Source organism: Electrophorus electricus, chromosome 22, assembly GCF_013358815.1.
Source record: "Electrophorus electricus isolate fEleEle1 chromosome 22, fEleEle1.pri, whole genome shotgun sequence".
Classification (NCBI taxonomy): domain Eukaryota; kingdom Metazoa; phylum Chordata; class Actinopteri; order Gymnotiformes; family Gymnotidae; genus Electrophorus; species Electrophorus electricus.
Window position 1 is genome coordinate 4,287,510 of NC_049556.1, and position 26,251 is coordinate 4,313,760.

The 26,251-nt window shown below is 46.6% G+C and overlaps 2 protein-coding genes across 5 annotated transcripts; one reads left to right on the forward strand and one right to left on the reverse strand.

Moving 5' to 3' along the window:
* On the forward strand, nucleotides 1-5,810 carry LOC113582132 (polyadenylate-binding protein 5). 2 transcript variants are annotated; one of them, XM_035521229.1, is made up of 7 exons: nucleotides 1-387; nucleotides 841-949; nucleotides 1,334-1,446; nucleotides 1,607-1,706; nucleotides 3,397-3,524; nucleotides 3,678-3,772; nucleotides 4,420-5,810. In XM_035521229.1, exons 1-7 carry the CDS (start codon nucleotides 297-299, stop codon nucleotides 4,462-4,464), a joined length of 681 nt encoding a protein of 226 aa, XP_035377122.1. In that variant the 5' UTR covers nucleotides 1-296; the 3' UTR covers nucleotides 4,465-5,810. The 2 variants fall into 2 exon arrangements, with proteins under 2 accessions (XP_035377122.1, XP_035377123.1); XM_035521230.1 differs by having other exon boundaries at nucleotides 3,400-3,524.
* On the reverse strand, nucleotides 4,988-25,821 carry sec16a (SEC16 homolog A, endoplasmic reticulum export factor). Of its 3 annotated transcripts, none has more exons than XM_027017709.2 (31): nucleotides 25,778-25,821; nucleotides 18,503-21,424; nucleotides 18,006-18,139; nucleotides 17,724-17,818; nucleotides 17,376-17,517; nucleotides 16,866-17,052; nucleotides 15,972-16,128; nucleotides 14,360-14,502; nucleotides 13,964-14,025; nucleotides 13,586-13,724; nucleotides 13,161-13,400; nucleotides 12,978-13,075; nucleotides 12,229-12,310; nucleotides 12,024-12,141; nucleotides 11,758-11,869; nucleotides 11,557-11,662; nucleotides 11,000-11,140; nucleotides 10,671-10,784; nucleotides 10,379-10,568; nucleotides 9,722-10,080; nucleotides 9,556-9,603; nucleotides 9,162-9,326; nucleotides 8,773-8,850; nucleotides 8,621-8,677; nucleotides 8,373-8,514; nucleotides 7,904-8,044; nucleotides 7,727-7,818; nucleotides 7,548-7,601; nucleotides 6,918-6,977; nucleotides 6,287-6,364; nucleotides 4,988-6,070 (listed from the first exon to the last, which is right to left on the reverse strand). In XM_027017709.2, the coding sequence occupies exons 2-31, from the start codon at nucleotides 21,362-21,364 to the stop codon at nucleotides 6,005-6,007; spliced, it is 6,462 nt and encodes a 2,153-aa protein (XP_026873510.2). In that variant the 5' UTR covers nucleotides 21,365-21,424; nucleotides 25,778-25,821; the 3' UTR covers nucleotides 4,988-6,004. The 3 variants fall into 3 exon arrangements, with proteins under 3 accessions (XP_026873510.2, XP_026873509.2, XP_026873511.2); XM_027017708.2 differs by having other exon boundaries at nucleotides 25,715-25,819; XM_027017710.2 differs by lacking the exon at nucleotides 6,918-6,977 and having other exon boundaries at nucleotides 25,715-25,819.
* Between the last annotated feature and the right edge of the window lie 430 nt (nucleotides 25,822-26,251).

A 26,251-nucleotide genomic window follows, 5' to 3' on the forward strand; every position in this document is an offset into this window, starting at 1 on the left:
TGTACGCGTCATTTTCGAGCGCCGAATTTTCATCATAACGAAGTAAACCTTGATCAATAGCTAGCTAACGGGCTATTTATCTGCTTTAATGATTATCTATTAAAGTAGATTGCAGTGGTTTGGTGTTGCGGAGTTTATGTTGAAACTAATAACGGGGTGTCACCTTGCAACACAAGGTGTTAGTTGTAGAGATTTAGCTTCAGTCTGTGGCGATGCCAGCAAGCTCCCCTGGTACCCACAGTATGGGGTAGTGTTAGTATGATCTGCTCTGAGCTGATCACACACGCATTTTAGTGATGGACACTGAAAAGGATCTTGAGTCCCTCGGGGAGAAATTGTATGATCTGATTTATCCCAAACACTCGGACATGACTCCAAAATTAACAGGTGAAGCTTCCTCGCACTAATGTTGTTCAGTGTTGGTCGAAGAATGAAGAATGTATAAAGACTGTATGAAACAATAAAGGATTGATGGTTGCGATTGTATTTATGAATACAGCACAGTTCGTCTGCCTATGATTTAATAAGATGATATGTCATGGATTAGCATGGGCATTTCATGAGGGTGTTGACGAAATGTAGCTACTTATATAAACAATAAACCTTTATGGAAACTTGTTTTTAAAGTATTATGATTTCTGTATGATGCTGTAACGGGTTGAGTTCTGATTGGCTGACTTTAGTGCTGGATGCTGTGACTGGTTGAGTTCTGATTGGCTGACTTTAGTGCTGGATGCTGTAACGGGTTGAGTTCTGATTGGCTGACTTTAGTGCTGGATGCTGTAACGGGTTGAGTTCTGATTGGCTGACTTTAGTGCTGGATGCTGTGACTGGTTTTAGGCATGCTGCTGGAGTTGCCAGGAAGTGTGATTGATCAGATGCTGCAGGATGAGGCTCTCCTAACTAAAGCACTGGACAGAGCACTAGCAGCCCTGCAGCCTGACAACAGGTAACACACACAGACACACACACTCACACACACACATTCCCTTGAAATTTGACAACATAACACAGTCCTAAAATCTAACAGCAGGTAACACACACACACACACACACACACACACGTAACACGTGCACACAGACACACAGATTCATAACTTTGCAACCTGACAACAAGTATCACACACCAGTCAACAGACTCCCAGCCTAACATGTAACACACACTCACTCATCTCACAACAAGATTCTCTTGTTCTCGCACACAAAAAAAAATCTCTTGAAGCCATTTAGAAGAGTACAATGCATAAGACATGTGTATACACCCTGTGTACACACAGGGAACGAGGTTAATGTGAAGACTATGTTGTGTTTGTCTGATATCTTGACCCATCAGTAAACTGGCATCAGAAACTGACGATGCGGACTCTGTGTCCTTGGACTCTCTGGGAGAACAGCTGTATGACCTCATCGACCTCTACAACACGGGGCACACTCAGAAAATAACAGGTCATCCAGTCTATCCAGCCATATGACTTATTAATCCACATGTCTACCAATCCATCCACCTTATGAACTTGCAGATCATTGGCTAAAGTCTGATTGCACGTCTTTTAAATCACTTTGAAAATGAACCGGTACCTCTAACGTTGCTTTGGACGCTTGGCAGGCATGCTATTGGAACAGAAAAGGGAGTCGGTGCGTCACCTGCTGTCGGACCCCGCCCTGCTGGAGGAGAGGGTCAAAATGGCCCTGGAAACTTTACAGGAGTGAGTGAGTGTGTGTGTGTGAGTGTGTGTGTGTGTGTGTGTGTGTGTGTGTGTGTGTGTGTGTGTGTGTGTGTGTGTGAGTGTGAGTGTGTGTGTGAGTGTGTGTGAGTGTGAGTGTGTGTGTGAGTGTGAGTGTGTGTGTGTGTGTGTGTGTGTGTGTGTGTGTGTGTGTGTGTGTGAGTGAGTGAGTGAGTGTGAGTGTGTGTGTGAGTGTGTGAGTGAGTGAGTGTGAGTGAGTGAGTGTGTGTGTGTGAGTGTGTGTGTGTGAGCGTGTGTGTGTGAGCGTGTGTGTGTGTGCGTGTGTGTGTGTGCGTGTGTGTGAGTGAGTGTGTGTGAGTGTGTGTGTGTGAGTGAGTGTGAGCGTGTGTGTGCGTGTGCGTGTGAGTGCGTGTGCGTGTGAGTGTGTGTGCGTGTGTGTGTGTGTGTGAGCGTGTGTGTGAGTGTGAGTGTGTGTGTGTGTGTGTGTGTGTGTGAGATCAAATTATTACAGTGTAACTATCCATACAGTATAAATATTACTGAAGTACACACTGCCAAAAGGCTTCTTAGTAGTGCAAAGGTAAGTCTTATTGCGGGTCAGGTTTAAATCCCAGTAGTGCTGTGTGATGTATGCTCAGTGGTGTATGGGACATTGCAGGGTGCCTCTCCTAATTCTAACCATTCACTAGAAGACACTGAAAAGACTAAACTCTGACAGTCCCTCACATCTGAAGACAATATGTCATTAGCCACAGAGTTCTTAATCACAGATGATGATTTTGGAGAGACTGTGGATCTTGTAGGGACAGATTTACAAGACTGTAGATAGATTCCCATCATGCTCCTGTTGCAAATGTATAAAAAGAGAAAATGCTGAACAATGGAGCAGAAACAGAAGCAGCTTTTGGCCACAGCTCCCTTGTAATGTGTGCCACGGCCAAGGATTCTGAGGTCTCCCCATGTCTCATCTACCCTCCCCAGACTCTCCTCCAGGTCTCATGTCTCATCTACCCTCCCCAGACTCTCCTCCAGGTCTCATGTCTCATCTACCCTCCCCAGACTCTCCTCCAGGTCTCATGTCTCATCTACCCTCCTCAGACTCTCCTCCAGGTCTCATGTCTCATCTACCCTCCCCAGAGTCTCCTCCAGGTCTCATGTCTCATCTACCCTCCCCAGACTCTCCTCCAGGTCTCATGTCTCATCTACCCTCCCCAGACTCTCCTCCAGGTCTCATGTTTCATCTACCCTCCCCAGAGTCTCCTCCATGTCTCACGTCTCATCTACCTGCTGGAGATGTTCCGGTACCCACTTTCCTGCTTCCTGTTTGGTGCTGGAAAGAGCTCACCTTTTGGTTGTCAACAATGTCCATATCAGTATTTACATGAGCCAAGATTAAAGCATGGTTGAGACAGCTATCCTACCACCTTGCAGCAACTGACCATGAGGACAGGCGCATGCTACAACTCTATACAGCTGTGTGTATACAGTTAAACTTAGGAAATTTGTCTGCGACGGTGAAATTACATGAAAAGCCATTTGGTAGCTAATTTGGTAAAAGTCATTAGATAATTAATGGGCATCTGGCCTGGTGTCTGGCAGTCACACCTTGGAAGAGACACCTGCTAGAGCTGCCTGTTTCTAAGCAGGGGGGGAACATTTGGTTGAAATAATGGTTGCTTTTGTGAGTGAGTGTACTTTCACTATTGTCTAGCAGTAGGCGAGGCCAGGAGGAAACAGACATGAGTGACAGCTTTGACAAAGAGGATTTGGAGGCAATGGGAGAGAGGCTGTTTGTCCTCGTACAAGACATGGAGCCGACTAATTGTGCTGACATCACAGGTGAGCTGTTCTTTTATGTGTGGTGGTGAACTGCATGTGGCTTAGTGAGGTATTCTTGTTTGTTTGTAGTAGGGGGTTTTCTGTAATGTTTGTAACATAGTTTGTGTTTTTGCGTATGGATTGAAAATGTATGGCGATTGTGTGTATGGGTAGGGATGCTGTTAGAAATGGACTCCAGAACTCTACAGCAGATTCTGTGTGATCGGACCATGCTGGAGGTCGCAGTGCATCGAGCAAAGAATGCGCTGGTACACACACACACACACACACACATACACACACACACACACAGATTCTAGTTAAAACTGTATCATCCGCCATATGATATGCCGCCATCACTGATGCTATCGCAGCGCTGTGTTCGAAGAACCTAGGGGCACTTTAGACGGATTATATGTAGGCTTTTCCTGTTCCATTTTTTGTTTAACCCTGTTTTCTTTTAAAATTAGTCATAGCCATTTGCCACTGGCCAGCATCACTCAGTGTCAAGGAGAACAATTCATTTCCTGGATTACTTTACGATTATTTTATACAGTTGTTTCTCATGGCATTAAACAAAGCTTTAATATATGTATCATGTATATGTATCATTTTATATATATCATTGTTTTTCATGGATGATTCCCTTTGACAGTTAAAGCACAGGTTGTATTGTCACTTTTGTTTTGAAAAATGTAAATTACACTACTGCAATTAAAATTGCTGGAACAAATCAGTGTTACTTGAGTGCGTGTTCTCTTAATTCACAAAAGTCCAATTTTATATTTAATGTAATATTTTACTTTCCTCCAAATTACGTAAGAGACGGGTGTACTATAAGATGAACTTTGTCTGTAAATGTTATCCTGTTTGCGTACACGTACTTATGTTTTTGTTTTTCTGTTCTTGTCCACAGGACGGCGCACACGCGTTGAGTCAAACGCAACCGGAGACCCAGTAAAGGTTATACAACTGCTCAGTGACTTGCGTCTCTCATCCAAACACAGCGGAGAACTGTGGACCGAAGATCGCAAGGGAAGACTTGAAAGGGCGGCACTGCCACGGATAGTACCGCTTCAGAAGGGACTGTGTCACTGTCTTTCTGGTCCTTTCTGTCTAAAAGCATGAACATTAATGCTAATATACGTCTCCAGTTCAGACACGTATTTAATGTAGATCCATCATATTTAGGTCATACTAGACCTTGCAAGGGATCTGTTCTAAGCCATCACTGTTTTAAGACAGATTTTTAGGAGACATGCTATTAAGATTAGAAATCTAGTTACATTCCGTTAAATAAGTAGATCGCTTAGGACTATACGGATATTTGTTTATAATAAAGTACAGTAGTGTGCTGTTATTATAAACCATGTAGTTGGGCAATAACGTAGGATTTAGGATGAGTAATTAACGGATCGTTCTGCTGTAACACTCATGGTATTAAAGCTCAAAGAAAAAATACAATCCACACACAATCCAAAGTGTTAAAGAGCTCAAAAATATCTTTATTTTCATCACTTGGTTTTTTTGGGGGGGGTAATTTTTACAGTCAATTCTAAACACAATGGAGAAGTCCAGGCTTCCTTCAGGAGAGAGTGTTCCTTTGGAACACCTCACTGCCCCACACAAAATAAAATATTAAAAAAATAACAACCGTTGCCAGCGTAACAAGACGTGGCTGCTCATGGTAAGTGAAATCGAGGGAGAGGAAAAATAAACCCATTAGCAATCAGAAATGTATATTTTGATTACAGAGGAAACAGATGATCAATGTTCTTGGAAAAAACTGATAAATGACAAGTAAGCAGAAACGTGTGAGTGATTCATGGATTTTTAATATAAATCATGAATGTAATAAAATGCAACTAATTGTGAAAATTGCAGGTTGAATCAGGTAAAGGAGAGTGAGGGTGGGGTACATTTCTCTGACTACAGCTCATAAATATTTATTCTGATATACAGACTGTGGGGGTGTGGTGATTTTAAAAAGGACTTGTTCCATCAGGAAGCTGCAATAAATAGCGAGAACATTTCAATGAGCATAACCTCATGTCGCGTTCCCACGACAACAACAGGCCAGATGCTCACACTGGGTTCCTCCCACCACCCCTCACCCCCCCCACACTAGTTCATACAAACCAACAGGGCTGAAATGCAGTTACTATTAGGCAGAGAGGTCTAGCAAAGCGAATCTAAACATTATTGCACTTAAATGTCACAAGGTTCCAAATCAGAGAAAAGCATTCGAGAGAGAGAGAGAGAGAGAGAGAGACAGAGAGAGAGAGAGAGAGAGAGACTATATACTCTATCAGTAAAAATACACGGAACAAATCTGGACAATAACAATGCTGACAGGTGGTGGTGGCAACGATGACGATCATGACGACGACGAAGACAGTTACAGTTACGAAGGCTGGGAGGTAAGGCGGTGGCACACTCGCCAGCTCGGAGTCTGGGACAGAAACTCAGCCTGGCGTGAGCTGGCACACAGCGGCTGGGTGTTATTTCATTTTGGGGTACTCTCTGTGGCCGATCCTCCCAGGACGGGATCGAGCTGCAGAAACAGGCTGAGAGCAAGCGAGCACGTGAGAGAGAGAGAGTGCAACGGCCAGAAGGAAGATTTGTAACTTGTAAGGAGAGTAATGTCACCAACTCCGGGTCAACACACCAACAATGTTCAAAGACGCGACCACAACTATGAATCGTGATCTTATTTATATACTTGTAGATTTATATGTATACATATTTATGTACCACTCCTACCAAATTGCCACAACTTTTACCTGTGCAAACTGTGACGGGTTATAGAAAGTCACGCCCCCTGGGGGCGGAGCTCCTTGGGTTGTCGGCTGCGGGGGGACCTATAAGAACACAGACACCGTTACCACAGCGACACTCGGCAACCAACAGGCATGAACACACAGAGCACAGAGCCACCACATACATGGATAGTACATCTAGATAGCTGACGGGGACCACTCAGCAATAAACTCACGCGCAATTAAATGAGTCTGCAAACAAAATGACCCAAATATTGCATTGTTCATTTTTTGGAAAATCAGATTGACATTTTTGCCCTTCAAATCCACTGCCAAAGAAGTGGCTTCAATTGCAGCACCAACAGCTGGAAAGGCTATCTAGGTCTACTATGCTCATCACTGACAACAAACGAGGGAGCTCATTAGCATGCAGAGGAGGCGTGGCTAGGGTGCGCATGCTTGATGAGAAGGCAGAGCAGGAGAGTGGGCCTCTGTCGTCAGCGCTGCTGTGTGCGCGCATGTGAGAGAGAGTGTGTGTGTGTGTGTGTGTGTGTGTGTGTGTGTGTGTGTGTGTGTGTTGCGTGTGCACGAGCACGTGTGTGTGTGTGTGTGTGTGTGTTCACATATACATGTAATGAAACCCAGCTGTAAGTACCTGGTTTAAATGCTGACTCACTTCTCGTGATAAAGAACTCATTGAGCTAGAACGTGATAGCTAGAACAGCAGGAAAACATCACAAAAAAAAAAAACAAAGAAAAAAAAACAAAAAAAACCACAAACCAAAATTAATCCCATGCAGATCCAGCCTGTCATTCATGACACAAACGCATCACACAGGAATCAGATGTCTCCATGACAACTACCCACTTCGGTGGCTAATCAGCGTGCGTGCAGAGGTCACGTGCATGCATTTCCTCGGGCACGTACGCACGCACGCGAGCAGTGTCATAGGCCTCAATAAAAAAAACATAACTGTTCCAGTTGGAGAGTTGGACAGTAGGCACAAAGGAGGACCTTCAGTTGTATCACAGATGTGGTGTGTGAAATGTTTTTGTGCATTTTGTGGTGTGTATTTATAAAATTTGTGCAAATGTGGAACAATATGACAATATGTGTGAAAATCTGCATAACTGCTCCGTGATGTATGTGAGGTATGTGTATGTTAATATTTAAGCTCATCATGTGCAAGTGTGTGTGCTCATGAGAGTGAAGACAGCATGAAAGGATGATTTGACTTTAACGTCTATAAGGGGTCATGGGTCAAAGGTCAAAGAATGACCTTACCTCCCCTGACTGCGTTCCCTCTGGGCCTGGTGGCAAAAGGGTCGGATTGAACATCTGAAGGAACCAAAAACAAAGTGCACACACACAATCATTATAAAGTGAACAGCAAGTGTGTGTGTGTGTGTGTGTGTGTGTGTGTGTGTGTGTGTGTGTGTGTGTGTGTGTGTGTGTGTACGTACCTGTGGAACAGTAGCTGTGGGCTGTGTGTGCTGTGCATTGTCTCCACTGCTATCTGGAACATTTCCTTCAATTGGATGCTGGTCCTCTGGAGCTGAGATAGTATAACAATACACAAATGAGAGAGAGGGGGAGAGAGAGAGAGGGGGAGAGAGAGAGAGAGAGAGAGAACCCTATACCTGCGGTGGGAACGAAGAGGTTGGCTGGTAAGGTCATGGGGGCAAGGGGAGCGAACAGGTCAGCAGGAGGAGCAACCGCAGGAGCTGGTTTACAATCTCCACGTCCTGGATTCAGCACATCCACGTAGCGAGACTTAGTGCCTGAAGCGCACACAAACACGCACGTTATTTGTTTAGCTAAGGCCTGCACATTTCCTCGTAACCCTAGTTAGTGATGAGCGACCGTTTCAAATCTTGGCTGTTGCTGAACCCCGTTAGGTGGCTGTTACAAAGTGGCCCTGGATAGGTTAGGAACAGTTGCTACGGTCTCCAGCAGGCAGCACAGACACATGCCTCCCAGACAGGGTTCAGTGTTGCATCCCTAACGTAGTGGGCAAAAATGGAAATCTACGCAAAAACAGGCCAAAAGCTTCGCTCTCACACACACCCACAAACCCACCCACACACCCCTGAAGGATGAGCAACTCACCTGCCTTCCTGGAGAACATATTAACAGATGGTCCCGCCCCTGGTCTGCCCGGTGGCCCGGTCATTCCTGGACCCACCCCCAGAGCCGGAGCGCCCGTCGGAAGTTTTGGAAACATTGTAGGGGGAGGGGGAGGTGGCTTATTCTGTTAGAAAGGCATACGGACAGTTTTAAGTGGGCAAGTTAGCTCAGTGTAAATGAAGGTGAAATACTCGTTCACGCCCACCCAGAGACGGTCAGACTGTGCCCACCTCTTCCTCTGGTTCATCCAGATTCACCCATCTCTGCTTCTGTTCATCCCAAACAATCTGGAAAACAACAGGTCATTTTATTCAGCGCTTCACGGCGTTAAAAATGACGTCCTGAGAAGGAGACGGAAGTGCTAGACTAGTAGGAGACGTACAGATTTATTCTTGTCATCTGGAAGATGGGCTTCATTCTTTCCCTTCAGAAACCAACTCAGAAAGCCTCCACCCCCTCCCTGAGAGAGAGAGAGAGAGAGAGAGAGAGAGAGAGAGAGAGAGAGAGAGAGAGAGAGAGAGAGAGAGAGAGAGAGAGAGAGAGAGAGAGAGAGAGAGAGAGAGAGAGAGAGAGAGAGAGAGAGAGAGAGAGAGATGCATTTTTCACACCTTAGACAACTAAACTGTATAGTTTTTAATAAGGCAAAAAGAGACATTTTTGTCTGGTTTTCGTCATGTCATGAGAAAACACCTGTGTAGCTTTTAGGTACTGAATGCTTGCAATTCCAGAATGATGTCAACTCTGAATTTGGTTGCATGAATGTGTGACTACCTTTTTGGGAGAATCACTCTTAGTTTTCTTGGGCACTTCCTGAGGCGGTGCTTCTGGAATGGGCGGTGGCGGAGGAGAGCTCTGATTGGCCATAGAGTTGCTGCGCTCCCGGCCTGCCGAATGGGTGGAGGATTCCGACACAGTCCGAGAGCGACGTCCTGCCGCCTGAGGAAGCGACACAGACACAGTCAGCATTTAGCCGACGCTCCGATCCAAAGCGCCTCCGTTAAAGATGCATAGAAAAGAACAAGAGTTTGAATAGAAAAAGAGTCTGTGTGTGTGTGTGTGTGTGTGAGTGTGCGAGAGAGCGCGAGAGAGAGTGAGCGCGTGAGAGTGTGTAAAAAAATAAATAAATTAGTTTTAAAACATTTTTAAGAGAGATTTTATTTTTTACCAGGTGTGCAGAAGACTGAGAAGTGCTTCTGGACCGTCTTCCTGAACTCTGAACACAAAATCAGTGACCAACAACAGTTAAAAGAACTACAACTCCCAGTATTCCAGCTCTGCACACATGAAAAACAAGACGGGAAAGCCAAGTTCTGCTTTCCGCTCGTTCTTACAATATGGGCCATGCTGTCGTAGAAGTCCATCGGCGGAGGGGCGCCGCGTGAGGGCGGGGATGGCTGAGGAAGCTGCAGAGGCGAGGCCGGCGCAGGTGTGGAGTCCACCCCGGCCACCTGGGGGGGCATTTCCATGGGTGGGTAGAGGGGGAGCTTTGGGGGCATGCTGGAAGGCGAATGGGCGGCGTGCTGCGTTGGCACGGGCCCGTAAGGCTCCGTGTGCTCAGGCTGGTACTGCGGGAGGAAGCCGGGCTGGGCCGGGGGAAGAGGGGATGCTGGGTAAAACGGAACAGCCTCTGCGTTGGGAGGAGGGCCCTGGGGCAGCAGGCCCACCCCATCTCGTAAAATGACAGCTGGAGCTGGAAGAGGCAGGAGCACACGCATTATTAACTCACTACGTGGATAGGAAGAGACTGCCACAGAAATCTGCTCCGTGAATATTTCCACGGCGATGAAGCTCGAACACAAAAAGACCAAGATATTAAGTCTTTTTTTTTTCGCCTTCTCGTTCCGCATAAAAAAAAAAAAACACCCAACACCAACCCACGATATTCACATTTAAATTCTGAGAGCCATTAACCCGTCGGTTTGCTGCGCCCGCCAGAGAAACATTGCCAGGCTTTCACCGGGTGTAGAAATGCAAGCAACTACACCCACCTGGTGGCATGAGCTGCACCCCTGGTGTGGGTGGGCCCGCCTGCGGCATGAGGGAGGTCATGAGGGGGTTGTTGGGGTCAGAGGTCATAGCTGAAGGGTCATGTGGGTTACGCTGGTCCTCGGAGCTCGGTGTGGGGGAAACGGATGGCTGGAGAGGACTGTGATTCGTACGCAACGCTATCACGCCGTCCTGAGAGACGGAAACGAGTTAGAATGTACACGCACAAGAAACGCACACACACAAACACACACTTCTCTTCATAACCTGTACCATGGCCCCACGCACACAAACCTTGATCTTGTTGTTGAGCTGTCGGAGCTGCAGTAGCCAATCAGGCTCTTGGAAGAGCTCCTGCTCTGGCTTCTCCTTCAACTGGGGATCAAAAAATCTCAATCGCGCAGACATCTGAGAGAGAGAGGGTATGGTATTGGTCATCAACTACAAAGAGAGAGACTGAACAACTGCAATTGTGATCTTACAGGAATTAGAGAAGTCAGAATTGTCATGTGAATTTTGCTCAAGCGATACCGGCATTGCTGGTATGCGTCTGTGTGTGTGTGTGTGTGTGTGTGTGTGTGTGTGTGTGTGTGTGTGTGTGTGTGTGCATGCCATTTGAGTACCTGTATCAGCTGACCAATAAACACAGGTGAGTGGTAGTCAGGTAAGGTCAGCAGTGCGTGGGATATGACCTCACAGTAATGGAAGGCTTGAGCACAGAGACCTGCCTCCGCCAGCCAACAAGCATAGATGAACTTAAACACCTGCAAGGGGCAAAATTTATGGCTTTTAAACATTTACGGCGTTTAGCTGATGCTTTTATCCAAAGTGACTTACAATTATGACTGAGTACAACTTGAGCAGTTGAGGGCCTTGCTCAGGGGTCAAACCGTGGCAACTTGGCAGTGGTGAGACTTCAACCAGCAACCTTCCGGTTACAAGTCAAGTACCTTAACCACTGAGCTACCACTGCCCCCGCACCATACACACACCAGAATCTACCACACGTGGAAAACGTCGGCGAGGCCGCCACGATCCCCGCCCCTTGGGAGGACTATTTAGAGTCTGTCAGTTAACAGATCAGTGAGCCTGTCCCATGATCCAGAAGCTGGAAACTGGGGTGAGGTCGTGTGCCATATGGAGCTTCGGGAAGTGCAGAGTGTTTGTGAGTGCGACGGACCTGGAAGTTGTGCAGGGAGAGGGGGGGGGAGCCCAGGGACTGAGCGTACTCGTAGGCCTCCGTCCTCTGGATGGCTTCTGTAGTGCAGAACTTCACAAACGGCAGACTGGGTGAACAGAGAAAGAGAAAACTGAGCCATCATTCATTCTGTATATATGCTTGAACTTTTGAGTGTGTGTGTGTGTGCGCGCGCGCGGGTACCTGTGGTTGGAGCCAATGAGGACCATCTTGGTGCTTTTCTTAGTAAAGACGCCAAAACCCACCTGAGCCATCAGGTAACAGAAATGAGCCGCATCCATCAGACCTTTGGAGGCTGTAACACACACACACACACACACACACACAGTGCATCATAACAGCGTTGTAAAATAAAACATACTGTGTTCATAATCCAAAAAATTGTGTGTGAATCCTACGTGTGTGTGTGCGCGTGCGCGCGCGCGTGTGTGTGTGTGTATATAAATTACCCAGCGTGTCCCCCATCGTTGAGATGGTGCGCGTGTCCAGATCTAGGATGTGAGTGAGGTTAGAGAGCACCATGGCCAGATGAGGGCGCCAGTCTCCCCACTTATCATCCCCACAACACTGCCAAAGAGAGAGAGAGATATTTTTAAAGATTAAAAGATGCATTCTTAGCATCTGACTCACTCTCTCACACACACACTCTCTTACCGTAGCTGCAGCAGGCATCCTCCCGGACATAAGCTGGTAGACTGTCTGCAGGGGGTCGTTGATGGGCAGACTGTTGGCAAACCTATAACACACACACACACACACACACACACACACACACACACACACACACACACACACACACACACACACACACACACACACACACACACACACACACACACACACACACACACACACACACACACACACACACATTCACCTTGTATCAATACAATGACAGATGAGGAAAGAGAAAATCCCTGAGTTTAGCCAAGCAGGCAACCGCAGAAGACAGACATGCCTCAGACACCAGCTGCCCACTGACCAGAATCGGTCTCAGATCCGACGTCCTCTTCATCAACTGTCGCACATGCGTAATCCTGCCTGACCCAGCTAACATAACGGGGCATTACATTTATGGCATTTAGCTGACACCTTTATCCAAAACAACTTACAAGTATGACTGAGTACAACTTGAGTAATTGCGGATTAAGCGTCTTGCTCAGGGGCCCCAAGAGTGGCATCTTGGCAGTGGTGGGGCTTGAACCAGCAACCTTGCGATTACAAGTCAAGTACCAGTGCCAATACGTGACTGGCACTAGTTCAGGAGGCAGGCAGGTCAAAGCGGTAGCAGTTACAGCATATGACGACACTGCAGGGAGTCCTAGATGTGAGGAGGGCTCACTTTTCTTAATAAAGAAGTTTAGACACATGTGTGTTTGTTAGTGTGAATGTGTGTGGGTTACCTGGTCATGACTCTTGCATGTGTCCTGCTGTCCATCTTACTGGCCAGAAGAAGGGCATGTCCCCAAAGTCCATTCTTCATAGCAGACTCCAGAGCATCCTAAACCACACACACAGACACACTTAATACATATTTGTTGAAATCTACTGAGTGTTTATATATGGGTGTTTGTATTTTTTCCTGCCTTTTTTCGCCCAAACAGCAGAAGTTCTCTAAAGCGCTCCGTTTCCTTGCCGACGTTCTCGGGTACACTCATGACAGTGTCTGACAGGAGGGAGAGCGGCCCCGACTCCTCCTCCTCCGGACGCTCCAGCGCCTCATTGGTGAAATCGATTAGGTTTGCCTCGTTGGGCGACTTCCCAGGCAACCACACAGAGCGATGCTCCTTCAGCAGCAGGTCAGCGAGGTCTGTCCCAACTACCGTCTAAGCGAGAGACACACACACACACACACACACACTCCAGTAACATTCACACAATTATAACACTCACTTACTACAAATAGAGTATTTAATTAAACATAGTTGGAACAAATGAAGAGTGTGAAAACTGAATATGGTCAGTGTGCACACAGACATGTTTACACACGCGCGCAAACAAGCGTACACACCCCATTCTGACGACAGAGCAGCATTATGAACTCCCAGATAAGGCAGGCAGAGTCCTTGTCTATGAGGCCGTCGTTGCGCATGCACTCCTGGGCTTTGTTCTGCGCAAACTTTATAACATCCACCTTGTGGGTCTCCTCCCTGAGAACACACACACACACACACACACACACACACACACACACACACACACACACACACACACACACACACACACACACACACACACACACACACACACACACACACACACACACACACACACACACACACACACGTAAAGATGACTAAAGACAGAAGCATGTGCATTCAGGTGTTTATACATGTGCCAGAAGAGCAAGGGACTGTAGTAGGTCCAGAGGTCAAAAGATCAGCCTTACTTGACAAGCGGTCCTGGGAACGCTCGCAGGTCAGACTGCTCTGGAGAATCCTGCATTATTACCTGGAATGACATCGCAGCAGAGACGAGCACGCTCACACGCACGTTTAAGGACGGGCACGCGCGTATCCAACGGCAACAAAGCTAATCGTAACTGACCAAGAGAATTCAGCACTCTCTTGAGCCAACTCGTTTTCAAAAGCATCACGCTAACTCACTGAGTCAAAAAGCAACACAAAGAAGAAAGGGATAGCTAAGTCACAAAGAGCAGCAGCAGGGTACTAAATTCAGCTCCTCCAAGTCCAACCAATCAAAAATGCACTCAAGTTGTGCACGTCACAAGCTTCCTCTGTGGCTGACCAATCAGAGGGGGCGCAGAGGCCACGTGACGGGTTACCTCCAGGCTGTGAAGCTCCACGAGGGCCGGCTGGCCGGCCGAAGGCAGGTTGGGCTGCACCAGGATCAGCTGACCCGCCGGGCCGAAGCGGGCGCAACAGTGAGGAACGGAGTACTTCTCCGGGGTCACCGGTCTCGGAGGGGCTGAGAGAGCGAGAAAAACACACACACAGACACACACACAGACACGTGAGTACTGGGACAGCAACACAGACTAATAAGAATATGCCATCATCTTGTTTGGTATTATACTAATTTTTTAAAATCTGAATACTAAATTGAAGCACAAACAAAAGACAAGTCAGTTCTGTGCACGTGATGGGGGGCTTTAGGTGGTTTGGCTGAGTTCAAGACCTTACTGCATCAACCAGATTACTCAACGCCAAAACTCTTATGTTTGCAGTAATCTGACCAAACGTAAGCACTAAAAGTTAATTTGCTGGCCAAATTTAAGGTATTTTTATTTTATTTTTTTGTACCAAGTAGTCACGACATCCATCTCGTCAATGGGCAGAATGCAGATGAACACAAACCGGTCTAAGCTTTCAAAACATCTTACAGTGCTGAACAGGCCATCGTAAATCATCACTATCTTGCAGGATTACGGGAGATTGACTTGATGGGGCCTAAAACGAACCATGGCGACAGTCAAGAAAGAATCCTTACTAGGAACGGGACAACTCACTAAGTATGCTAAACTATGAGAGTCGACTGTCTGCCAATCACACGATAGATGAAGACATGAGCCACACCCAGACATTCTCGGCCTCGAGACATCCAAAAAGATCTACTGTGGATCGAAGCTTCTCGTCCAGAACAAGGTAGAAATGTTTCAGCATTGCACGATTCTTTCGCTTCTGTGCTCAAATAAGTGTGAATGGTGCCAAGCAGGCATTGGACCAGGAGCCGTAAACTACCACGACCAAGAAACAATCACAATATTAATAAAGATCTATCAATATTAATACAAATCTACCTATATTATTAACATCAATATCTCTCAAAATTTTCCACACCCACCCATAAATGATGTAATGGCAGCAGTAAGGGCTCACGCTGGTCTGATTTGAAAGGCGAGAGAACAAACCGATGGTAATCGTTTACGCTGGCCATTTTCACTTCAGGTGTATGAACAGTAGGAGGTCCGGGCTGACAGACGGAGGACGGAGTTCTACGTTTGCAGCGTCACTGGACCTCTCTAAGCCTGGAGCAGCCAGCGAAGCGGACGGACTCGTTTACTGCTGCGAGGCGGAAAACCTCGCCCGCCGGACGACGGTCCTGCTGCCCAGTGGTTTGAGCATCCTCTGCATCTCAACATGGTTTGAATAAAAGGTGCCATTTCTTAAGCAAGCAACACCACTGCGTGTGTGCGCATGACCAGAGTGCTGACCGCCCTGCACGTGTGCGCATGTCCACGGTGCTGACCGCCCTGCTGGGAGTGTGCCCACTACTGGACTGAGAACTACCGTCTCAGTTTCTCAACAAACACAGGAAACCTGACCGCAGCTACTGCTTTTTTATTTCATTCTGGCAACATACATTTGTTACTAGAGATGACTAAAGTAGATTAAAATACAGAAGTAGCTATTTGTGTGTGTAAGAGAGATAGTTACGTTGTTCTGGGGCAGTCCAGGTGGTGTCCGTGGCATTGTACTGGCTGTAGTTATGAGTGTTAGACTGGTCAGGATACTGGCCATAAGAATAGTCCACAGGCACCGTGGAATCGTAACCCGCAGCAACCAGATCTGGCTGACTCCTGTAGACCTGACTCTACAAAGAGAGATTACACACACAGGTTGACCGATGTATACACAGACAAGCATACACACAAACACAAGAGACAGCAATAAATCATAATCGCAAAAGTTCCCAACACAGAAAACCGTACGTACACACACACACACACACAACACACACACCACACACACACACACCACACACCACACACACACACCACACACACACACCACACACACACACCACACACACACACCACACACACACACACACACACCACACACACACACCACACACCCCTCTGTAAAAAATTAAGACCACTGCAAAAATATCAGTTTTACTGGTTTTACTATTTATAGTGATACTTGTTTGAATAAATTGAACAATTTTGTTTTATTCCATTAATTATTTACAACATTTCTCCCAAATTCCAAAATAAAAATAATTATTTGCTGAAAATGACAGCAATGACAAAAGATGCAGCGTTTTCAGACATACAAAGAAAACAAGTTCATATTCATTTTTTTTTTAATTTTTAACCATTTGTAGAAGAGTTCAGAAATCAATATTTGGAGAAACAATCCAGGTTTTCAATCCCAGTTTTCATGCATCTCGGCCTCCTCTCCTCCAGCCCCTCACGTTGCTTGTTAAATAAGATTTGGTTCAGGTTATCACTGGATCAGGTATGTTGGAGCGGTATCTTCATTTTTCCCCAGAGCTGTGCACACTCCCTCAGACTCTCATCCACACCAACCCCCACCTCCACCCACCTGTTGCGAGCGTGAGCTAAAGCTGCTTCGCCGGCTGTGGGCGGAGTGGACGCTGCGGGCGGACTGCTCGCTGTGGACGGACCGCCGGTCGAAGTCGTCTGCGTACGGGTCGCGCGCGCGGTAATCATCATCGAACCTGGAGTCGTAGCCCGGATAGTATCGCCACGGGTCGTCGTAGCCCTCCCGCCTGGAGGCGATTCCCACAGAAAAGAGGCGACTGAGAACAGCAGCACAGTCAGGTTGGGAGTGCTGTATACGCAAACAAACTTTTGGTTCTATACATGCATGAGGCAACCACTGCCACGCACGAGGAGCTTGAGTTTTTTCGCATAACCTTCATTCGTACGGATATCTTTTGGTCGTGTGGCCGGGCCGGGCCGATTCAACAAATCCTGCACCATGATCCTGTTCCATATTCTTCCTGTATTAGTTTTTATACTGCACAAAAACCCCAGCCTATCAATCTAGACAAAGAAAACAAATACTGGGTCCTTTAGGGCAGGAGAGTACCTGCTGGGATACTGCTGGCCATAATAAGGGTCGGCGGTTCGGTAGGCCTCGTGGTTATAGTTGTACCAGCCGTAGGCCTGGTCGTAGTAGGCTCTATAACGGGGGTCATATACAGCGCTGGGGTCATACCACCTGCTCTGATCTACACACACACACACACACACACACACGAACAAATTAAAAAACAAGCAGCGCAAGATTTCCAGGCTGCACACTGAATGAAACTCTTCCAGTGCAATAAATTATGAACAATTTACATTTTAAACTTTACATATTTTCATTTCTGGCGCAAACTCCTAGACTGTTTGAGAATAGGCCGCAAAAGGGCAGGTACAGTCCAGCGTTTACCTGCATACTGCTCGTACTGTTTCTTGTAGTAGTTTGCATAGTACTCTTCATAGGCACTGCGGCTAGGCCTGGTGTAATCCTCACTGTAACCCTGTCTGGGGAGAGACAGAAAGAGAGGGAAGCTTTTTCCTCAAAAACTCAGGGCAAGAGTAAGGTCAGGCAGACAGAGTTTTGTTTTGGTATTTTTGGGGGGGGACTGGGCCAAAGAGACCAGCATCTACACCAACGTCTCACAGAAAGCCACGTGGAGGCACGGTTGACCGCTGTTCTTTCACCCCTCACCTGGAGCTGGGTCGGTCGGAGTACTGACTGGTTCTAGAACTCGGCCTCTCGGGCTGTCGCTCCGTGTCCCGGTAACCGGGATTTGGTCCGTCGTACCGGCTGTAGCGGGGATCCGCTCTCCGGTACGGATCTTCCTGCAGCCGGAACCCAAGACAAGGAGGGAAGAGACAGACGAGGAGAGAATGTGTGATAAGTCTCAAATATAAAAAGAACCACTTAATCTGAAACGTTTCAAAAAATTACATTTTGAACATGAAAGTCTAACAGTAGATAAATAAAAATCCATATTGTGATAAAAAATATACCATCTAAAAAAAATGTGTTTTTATATTATGTTTTTTTTAATCAAGCAGTTTACTTTGATGAAAAAGGAAAAAAAGTTATAAAACTGATCTTATTTCATATTTCTCATCAGCAAAAAGGCTTTAAAATCACCTTCACTAAAATTACAATTGCTTCACTCTTACGTCAACATCTGAAACTGAAACTCAGGATACCTGGTAGTAGTTCTGAGCCCTTGGGTCCATGACCGGGTACTGAGGGGGGTAGGGATGTCTTCCATCTTGATACTCCGGATAGTAAGCACCATACCCAGGCCCCGAAGGCATGGGAGGTGGGGCGTAGCCCCCAGTGACAGAAGGAGGTCTCTGGGGATCATGTGGGGCAGCGGGATTTCCAGGTTTGGGAGAATAGCCGGCAGCCGGGGATGGTGCAGATTCAGGGGGTTGGGCAGGCTTGGAGGTGGGTGGGGTCTGTGATGGAGGCAGACGCTGCACGGCAGCTGGATGGGCAGGGTGGAGGGGGACAGGGGGCTCACTGGTAACTTGACTACTAGGCGGCCTGGGGGCGTTCGCGTTTTGGGGCTGAAGCAGAGGCTCGGTGTCGGCCCGCCCACCCTGCTGAGAGTCTTTGGTGACCTGCAGGTAAAAGCCAGGCGTGTTATTCACAGGGCCAGGCGGCAGAGCGGGCAGATTTGGGATCTGTGGTTGGTGCATAGAAAAATCAAGTAGCTCGTAATTTGAGGGTGGATTTTGATTGGTGGCAGAATCAGAAGACGGGATTTGTGGATTGGGAGGCGGGACCGCTTGACCATCACCTTTCAGTGACTGGGCCCTGAAAAGAGGAGGGTGGGCAGATTTGACAGCAGGCAAAGCGTCTTTGGCCTCCACTGCCAGATTCAACGGACTCTGACAGGAAGGCGGGGGAAAGCTCACTGGCGTCTGTGAGAAAAGAGGCAGCGGCTGATTGCTCAAGGAACTCTGTGGCAGCTGATTAGCCACTGGGGTTTGAGCCAATGGCCGAACAGGGGAGGTGGTCTTCGTGGGACTCGTCTGATTGGCTGTGTGGACAGGGCTTTGAGGAGAAATCACACTGTAATTGGACGAAGGTGGCGCGATTAAGACGGGCTGGTTTAAAGCCTCTACAGGGGGCGTGGCCACCAGCAGGGATGCGTAGCCCAGACTTGCCTGAGGAAGGGAGTCCGGCGGGTTCTCGAGGTTTTCCGAGTGAGGCTGCGCATGTACCCTGGGCGGGTGTAGATCCAGGGGGCCATCCTCCGGCGGCTGGATGACCTCCGCGCTGGCCCGGCGTGCTGGAGCAAAGGTAGCGGCCAGAGGGGGCGCTGCAGGCGCTAAGAGAATGTTAGCGCCGAGACTGGTGGGATCACTCTGAGCCCAGAGGGTTGTGGCAGGGCTATCGCAGGGTCGTCGGGACCCCTGGGCACGAGACGAAGGCCTGCGATCCTGCCCTCCTGGGAAGCAGATTGTCTCCATGTTGTCCGGAGGTTGCTCCAGATTGCCGGGTAACCCGTCGGCGCCGATCTTCTCCATCACCATTCTAGCTTGGTCAACTTCAGCAGGCCGGACCCCAACACCGTGCGACCGCACCGGCTCAAAGGAGGAATTAGCACTTGGCTGGAACACACCTACTGGCTTGGGGGGGCTCGGGGTAGGAAAGATGGGACTCAGCTCCAGGGCAGGTGCAGAATCTATCTGTTCAAAGTATCCAGTCGTGGAGGGGTGCGAGGCAGCTGGATCAGGCGGGCGGGGGCTTTCTTGTTGGATAAACGTCCCGATAATGCCCTGATGCCGCCGAGCTTGGTGACTGCTACTGTGGAGGGTGGGGCCACTGCTGTGGCTGACGTTGCTGTAGCTAGAAGAGACACTTGGAGGGCGAAGAGCAGAGTCAGGCATCTCCAAGTTGGGCCCCGCCTCATAGGCGTGGCTAGGTGGTGGCTCACTGGGCAGCACTTCCTGGTTGGGAACACATTCCAGATTCTCCACAGTGTCACATGGACCTGTGCTGGCTCTGATATTCCCACTGTCATTCAAATAAGGAGCCTCCGTCGCGACCCCTGTGTGAGGAGGATGCGATACTCCATTTAGACGGCCCTCCCCAGAAAGGGTTTCTTTATTCTCTACGTCGTTGCCCTGGAAAAACATAGACACTGTTCCAGGGTCACCGGGGGTAACATTACAAGGGACAGGACACGCATCTTGAGATGGGTCCTGGGGACCGTGACTGAACCACGGATCTGAGGCTCCACCTGTCTGGCTGAAGTAATTCTGTGTTGAAAAAAGGGAGTTCTGTTGCTGGGAAACAGGCGGCCCGCTCGTATTTAGCATGGCTGCGTGAGCACGACTGTGGGCGTGCGTCTGGGGTGGCGCGTGATGGGGCAAGGGCCCAGGAGGTGGGGCCTGTGATTGGAGGGTGGCATGGAATGGCTGAGGTGTATCGCTCGTTGGCTGAAAGTAGTTCTGAACAGAAGGAGGACGGCTCCCGCGATCAGGAACCAAATGAGGAGGAGTAGGGGATGTGGGCTGAAACAGAGGGGTGCTTTGAACTGGTGGCGTCGAGGCCGCAGAAAGGGGCTGCAATTGGCTGGAGCTGAAAGAAGGGACGGGGTTAGGCAACTGCGCGATGTAGGGCATTGGCTCTTGGGAGCTGAAATAGCCAGGCTCGGCAGGAGGTGGGTTAGGAGCTGGTGGCTGCCCTGAGGGACCAGGATGAGGGGTGAAGACAGCAGGTGGGGGACAAACTGCTGCTGCTGCTGCTGCTTGGGCTCCAAACGGTGGGCCTTGAGGAGGAGCAGTCTGGAGAAAACCTGCCAGGGAAGGAGCTTGCATAGGAAGAGAACTACTGTTTGTAGGCGGAGCCTGGCTACCCAATGGCAGCAGAGGAGGAGCTTGCCTCCCAAAGGCAAAGGGGTCAGTCATTGGCTGCGAGGGCGGAGCAGGTGATGGTGCTGTAGCTACTGCGCCGTGCTTGTGAGGTCGGGTCCTCCTATACGCATTAGGTCCTCCAGAGGTCGGGGGTGGACCACATGCTCCTGGGGGAGCTGGACGAGGAGGGGGCTGCATCTCCGCTCACTTAACCAGGCCTCCAGAACTCAAGTCACTGAGGGTGCGATGACAACGTCCCTGTGGACAAAAAAAAACAAAACAAAAAACACACTGACAGGTTGAGTTTATAGTAGCGTCTTGCAGCATTTTAAACGTTTTGGAGTAAAGGGTTTTTTTGGCAATTAATTTTGTTGACAATTACACTAGGACTTAACAGAGCCACAGTGCTGCAGCGTTTTTCCTGGTTTAACACACTACAGGGTTGTCGTCCTGCATCACTTGAGTGCGACACCTTACAGCAAGCTCTGCTGTTTTATTTAGAGAGAGAGAGAGAGAGAGAGAGAGAGAGAGAGAGAGAGAGAGAGAGAGAGAGAGAGAGAGAGAGAGAGAGAGAGAGAGAGATTCGCTGTCTGTCCCTATACCCCAAAGGGACCACATGTTTCTGTCCTGAGCCTGTACAAGATTACAGCGCTAACTCCAACATGGCAGCGTTCTAAAGGTATTGCCTAGGGAGACCTAGGGAGTGTTTACCCAGCTTTTATATGCAAGATGGCGCACCTCATATGAACTAAGTGCTCTGTTTAATGTCAGGAAATTAAGTATTGTATTTAAGTCACACACACAATTGGATGATATAAATGAAATATGAGAAATATACTTCTGATAAATAGACAACAAGACTTCACAGACTAATGGCATACCAATGTTTCAAGAAAAACAGAAACGTGCCTTAAAGCATATTGGAGAAAATTACGTCTCCAACATTCATTTTGTTTGCTTACCTGGCTTAAAAATTCATGAAGGAATGAAAATACAGAACTTACCGACAAACACAACCTTCAAAAAAATGTTAGAACTGCATGTTTTTCTTCATATGTAGCAAATTTACATGCAATGAGATAGTCAAGCACAGTCATCATGTAACAATTCAATAAAGTGAATACACATGTAGTAGCTAAAAATAAATAAATAAATAAATAAATAAATAGAAATTTAAAAGTCATGTTCGTTTTGTTGCTGACAATAGATTTCGCCATTTTATCAGCGTCATTACCAACCTCTGATTTCGCCTTCAGTGCTCCCATCACTCTCGGTGAGGGCATGAAACATGAGATCTAGCATCTGAGCATCATGTTTTGGGTAATCAACTGTGAATTACTCATACCTGGATAAAGGTAGGTACAGGAAGTTGAGCCTAAAGGTAACTTAATAGACTGACTGAAGTAGCAGTAGCACCAGCCTGCTGGTTGTAAATACCATAAATAAAAGGACAAACGTGAGAGAAACTGCAGGTGTGGCCCTCATCCAGACATGTCGCTTGTGCACATTAGGCCACATTAAACTTTAATCTGTAGCCTACTGATTTTGCTCTCAGAGGCCTAAAGGATACAAAACATTATCCATAACAGCAGATTTACAAAACACATCTGTACATTTCGCCTTTATTTTTTCGACTTATGGAATGTTTCTGAAAAACATTAGAAGGAATTTAAGAATTACTAAAATCTTAAAGTTTAAACTAAAGGCCCAATATTCTACTAGGTAACTGTACTTAAAAGAAAATGGGAAATGTGGCCATCCAGGCAGGTTCTGACAATATGCCAGAAACACATTTGAACATACCAACAGTAAATGAACTGCATGTGCCCTGCAGGTTAATGACATTCTGTGCTCGATTGTTGCATGTTTCTGATGAGTGATGTTGGAGAGGCAACAGGGCCAGCTGCAGGCAACATGTATTCATCAGGACACTACATATTGCCCAATGCTGAAATCATCAATACACTTGCTATGGAACTGTAAAACGTTTCAACAGGTTGCTGGCAAAAGTAACATTCAATTTCATCATCTAAACATCACTGATATTAGTATTAATATATTAGTAACCCTGTTATTGTTTTTTTTTTTTTTTTGGTTTATTAGTTTGTTGGGAGTATGTTAAAATGCTTTATAATGCTTTCTGTTAGGATACTACACCACACGTTACAAATGAGTCTTTTTTTTTTTTTGTTACTGAGTAACCGCTCTTTCAAGTTTTCTACAGAGACCAACTGGCAGCTTCATCACCTCTGGTTAAAAATGCATCCAAGAAAACAAAAGGATACCGGTCAGGCATAGATGGACAGTGAAACCGAAATGTCTTACAAACAGCTAGCCTTTTGGATTTAAGGATTAAGTAAGAGTATTAATTAATGTTTAACCATTAGGGATGCCTCCTGAAATGGTAAATAGCCACACATATTAGGCTAGCACAGGTTATGGGCATGTCTACTTTTAAATAAATAGCTGTTACACAATGTGAAGAACACTTGAGTAACACTAGACCTAACCAAAACACACAGCCATTCAAACGCCACTTTTAAGGCCATCCACACACACACACACACACACACACACACACACGGCAAGCAAACATGCACAGATATTCAAATACAACCAGTATTCTTCTGCAAACACACCACCACTCCCACTCTTGGTCTCAAAAGCCAAGTAGGAAGCACACTGACTAAATCCAGAGATACACCACTTGCATACTTCATCGTGTGAAGGCCAGTATTCATCACGCATCTCAGACTACTGATCCACAAAGCATAACTGTTATCTTTAGAACATGGAAGGCATTTATCTATGTTTATATTACTGTGTTATCCATGTTTATATCACTTTATTTTTCTGCATTCAAATACAATATGATACAGCTCACAAAGAGGCCTCTCAAACTGAATATTTGGTTTATCTATCAAATTTTGGGGTTGTGAATTGAATTAAATGTACAATATCAATTTAGCACTTCTAGCATTTTTCCACCACTGACCATTAGATGATGTTACTTACTCTGGCACAAAAGCCAACACACTAAATTGCCCAAACACCGAAAACTTACTGGATTTTATTTAATATATTCGTTTTCATAGTTGCACAGGGGTGATATAAGACAAGGTGCTGAAATTCCAAAGAAGATTACTGACCTATTCAGAAAACACTGCCTCCATTAGAAGTCGCACACCACAGTACGCAATATTCATACTACAGGCTAACAATCATAAACTTTTTGACGAGCAGTATAAGAAGAAATTAACGTTACAACATGAACGTGATTACACGGAGACATGAATGTCGAAAGAGAAACCCCCATTCTAAATTACAGAGAACTGTGAAACCTTTAGACTTTTCTAAGAACCCGTTTTTGTTAACGTGGACTGCAGGCCGGCTCTCATAGATGAACTCCGTGCCCGGTAATGTGAACAACATTGATCTTATAGTCCACAAGGCCGCTGACAGGTTTACTACTCTACAACAGAAACAAAACTATAAACTAAAAACTATATACAGACATTGGGTCATGCTTGCCTAGAGTGCCGGTACGTTAACCCTAATCGATGCGACTTGTCTATTCTTGTTTGGAAACTTGATAGAACCGATCGGGGATGCATGTAAACAAAGTTGTATAAAGAGTAAAGTCGTGAATAGGCAACTAGGGCTCGTTGGAAAGGTCTGGGACAAATACGACGACATAACGGCTGCGAGATACATTAATCAGACTAAAGTGACAGCCATGTAGCGGACACATGTACACCTCTCACTGGATGCTTGCTTCTTGCGGCGTTCAAACCTCTGAGGTCACGTCCTAGCCAGTCTCTTTAAAGCTAGCCAGCCCGCTAACTGGGTACCTAGCGAGCCTGCTAAGCTTACAAGTGCTGTTGCACCGACACAGAAGTCAAATTCCTTTTACCGTGTGCCATCAACACACTGCTTATAGAGGAACGAGGAACTAAATTAGTTTGAATATTCAGATGTCCTCAACATTAATACTAGCACTGGCAACGCTTGCTGGCAATCCATAAAATAAAGCCAATACAGCTAGCCAGCTAAATTAAAATAATCGTACACAAGCGGTGAGTAGCCTTGACCTGGGTATATGAAAGCACACGACAGATTATCATGTGACTGTGTAAAGCAGAAATACAGACAGCAGGAAACTATGTAGCTTAACTAGCTAGCACAGCTGGCAGAGGAATGAACAGCTACAACCACCAAAGCCCAGAAACCAGCAAGCCGGGCTGGGTGAACGTAATCCAGCTAGCAAGCAGCAAAATACAACAACGTTGACGTTTATGTCAGATAAGGTCGCACACGTAGCAACAAACCGGACAAAACCGCCGTACTACGAGACTCTAGCTAACTTTTTGGGACATCACAGCTACAACCTGGTGCTGAGTGGCTAGGCTAGTTAGAGCTAGTTAGCCACGACTGCTAGCCAGCTAGAGATAACACGCTAGCTCGAATGAGACCATAAGTTGCGAAATATAACATTCAGAGGAAAAAGCCACCCGAAAACAAGATCAAAACAACAGTGAAATACGTCACCTCCTTTTCTAACGTAGAGAAACCAAAACCCGATATGAAATGATTTGGCCTATAAATCCTTACAACGGGACCGGACACCGAGGATGACACTTGTCCGCCATCTTCGCTGAGCGACGTGTACATGAAGCGTCACCGCGGCGCGTCGTGTTTGACTTTAATGACGAACTGCACTCAAGCTCGGATTTGTAAAATAAAATATTTACATTTATACAGTCGCTTAATTAATTAAAAACTTTTCGAGAAAACGATTCTAACATTCAGTACAATCGGTTTTCAGATGTCAGTCCCTTTCAAATGATAAATTCTTTTTTTTTTTTTTTAGATTTTATTATATTAGCTTTTTATTTGATTATATTTTTTATTTGGGTTTTATTGGATCGTAAGTTTGCTTAGGGAAGAGTAGGACCGTTTGAAAGGAAATAAATATACAGAATAATCCGCAAAAAACATAAAGAATTAAGCAACAAAAAAATAAGATTTGTGTATTATGGCGTTTTATTTCCCGTATTATTTACCGTGCACTGAAAACACATTCAA

Bases quoted from the DNA above. Each gene is read 5' to 3' on its own strand.
- LOC113582132 (XM_035521229.1), top strand. From the start codon at position 297: ATGGACACTGAAAAGGATCTTGAGTCCCTCGGGGAGAAATTGTATGAT. The intron at 1,447-1,606 runs GTCATCCAGTCT...GACGCTTGGCAG, and splicing joins GCACACTCAGAAAATAACAG to GCATGCTATTGGAACAGAAA. The intron at 3,525-3,677 runs GTGAGCTGTTCT...GTGTATGGGTAG, and splicing joins TAATTGTGCTGACATCACAG to GGATGCTGTTAGAAATGGAC.
- sec16a (XM_027017709.2), bottom strand. From the start codon at position 21,364: ATGCAGCCCCCTCCTCGTCCAGCTCCCCCAGGAGCATGTGGTCCACCC. The intron at 17,819-18,005 runs GTGAGGGGTGAA...GTCTCTCCCCAG, and splicing joins TCCGACCGACCCAGCTCCAG to ACAGGGTTACAGTGAGGATT. The intron at 17,053-17,375 runs GTACTCTCCTGC...AATCGCCTCCAG, and splicing joins GGCCAGCAGTATCCCAGCAG to GCGGGAGGGCTACGACGACC.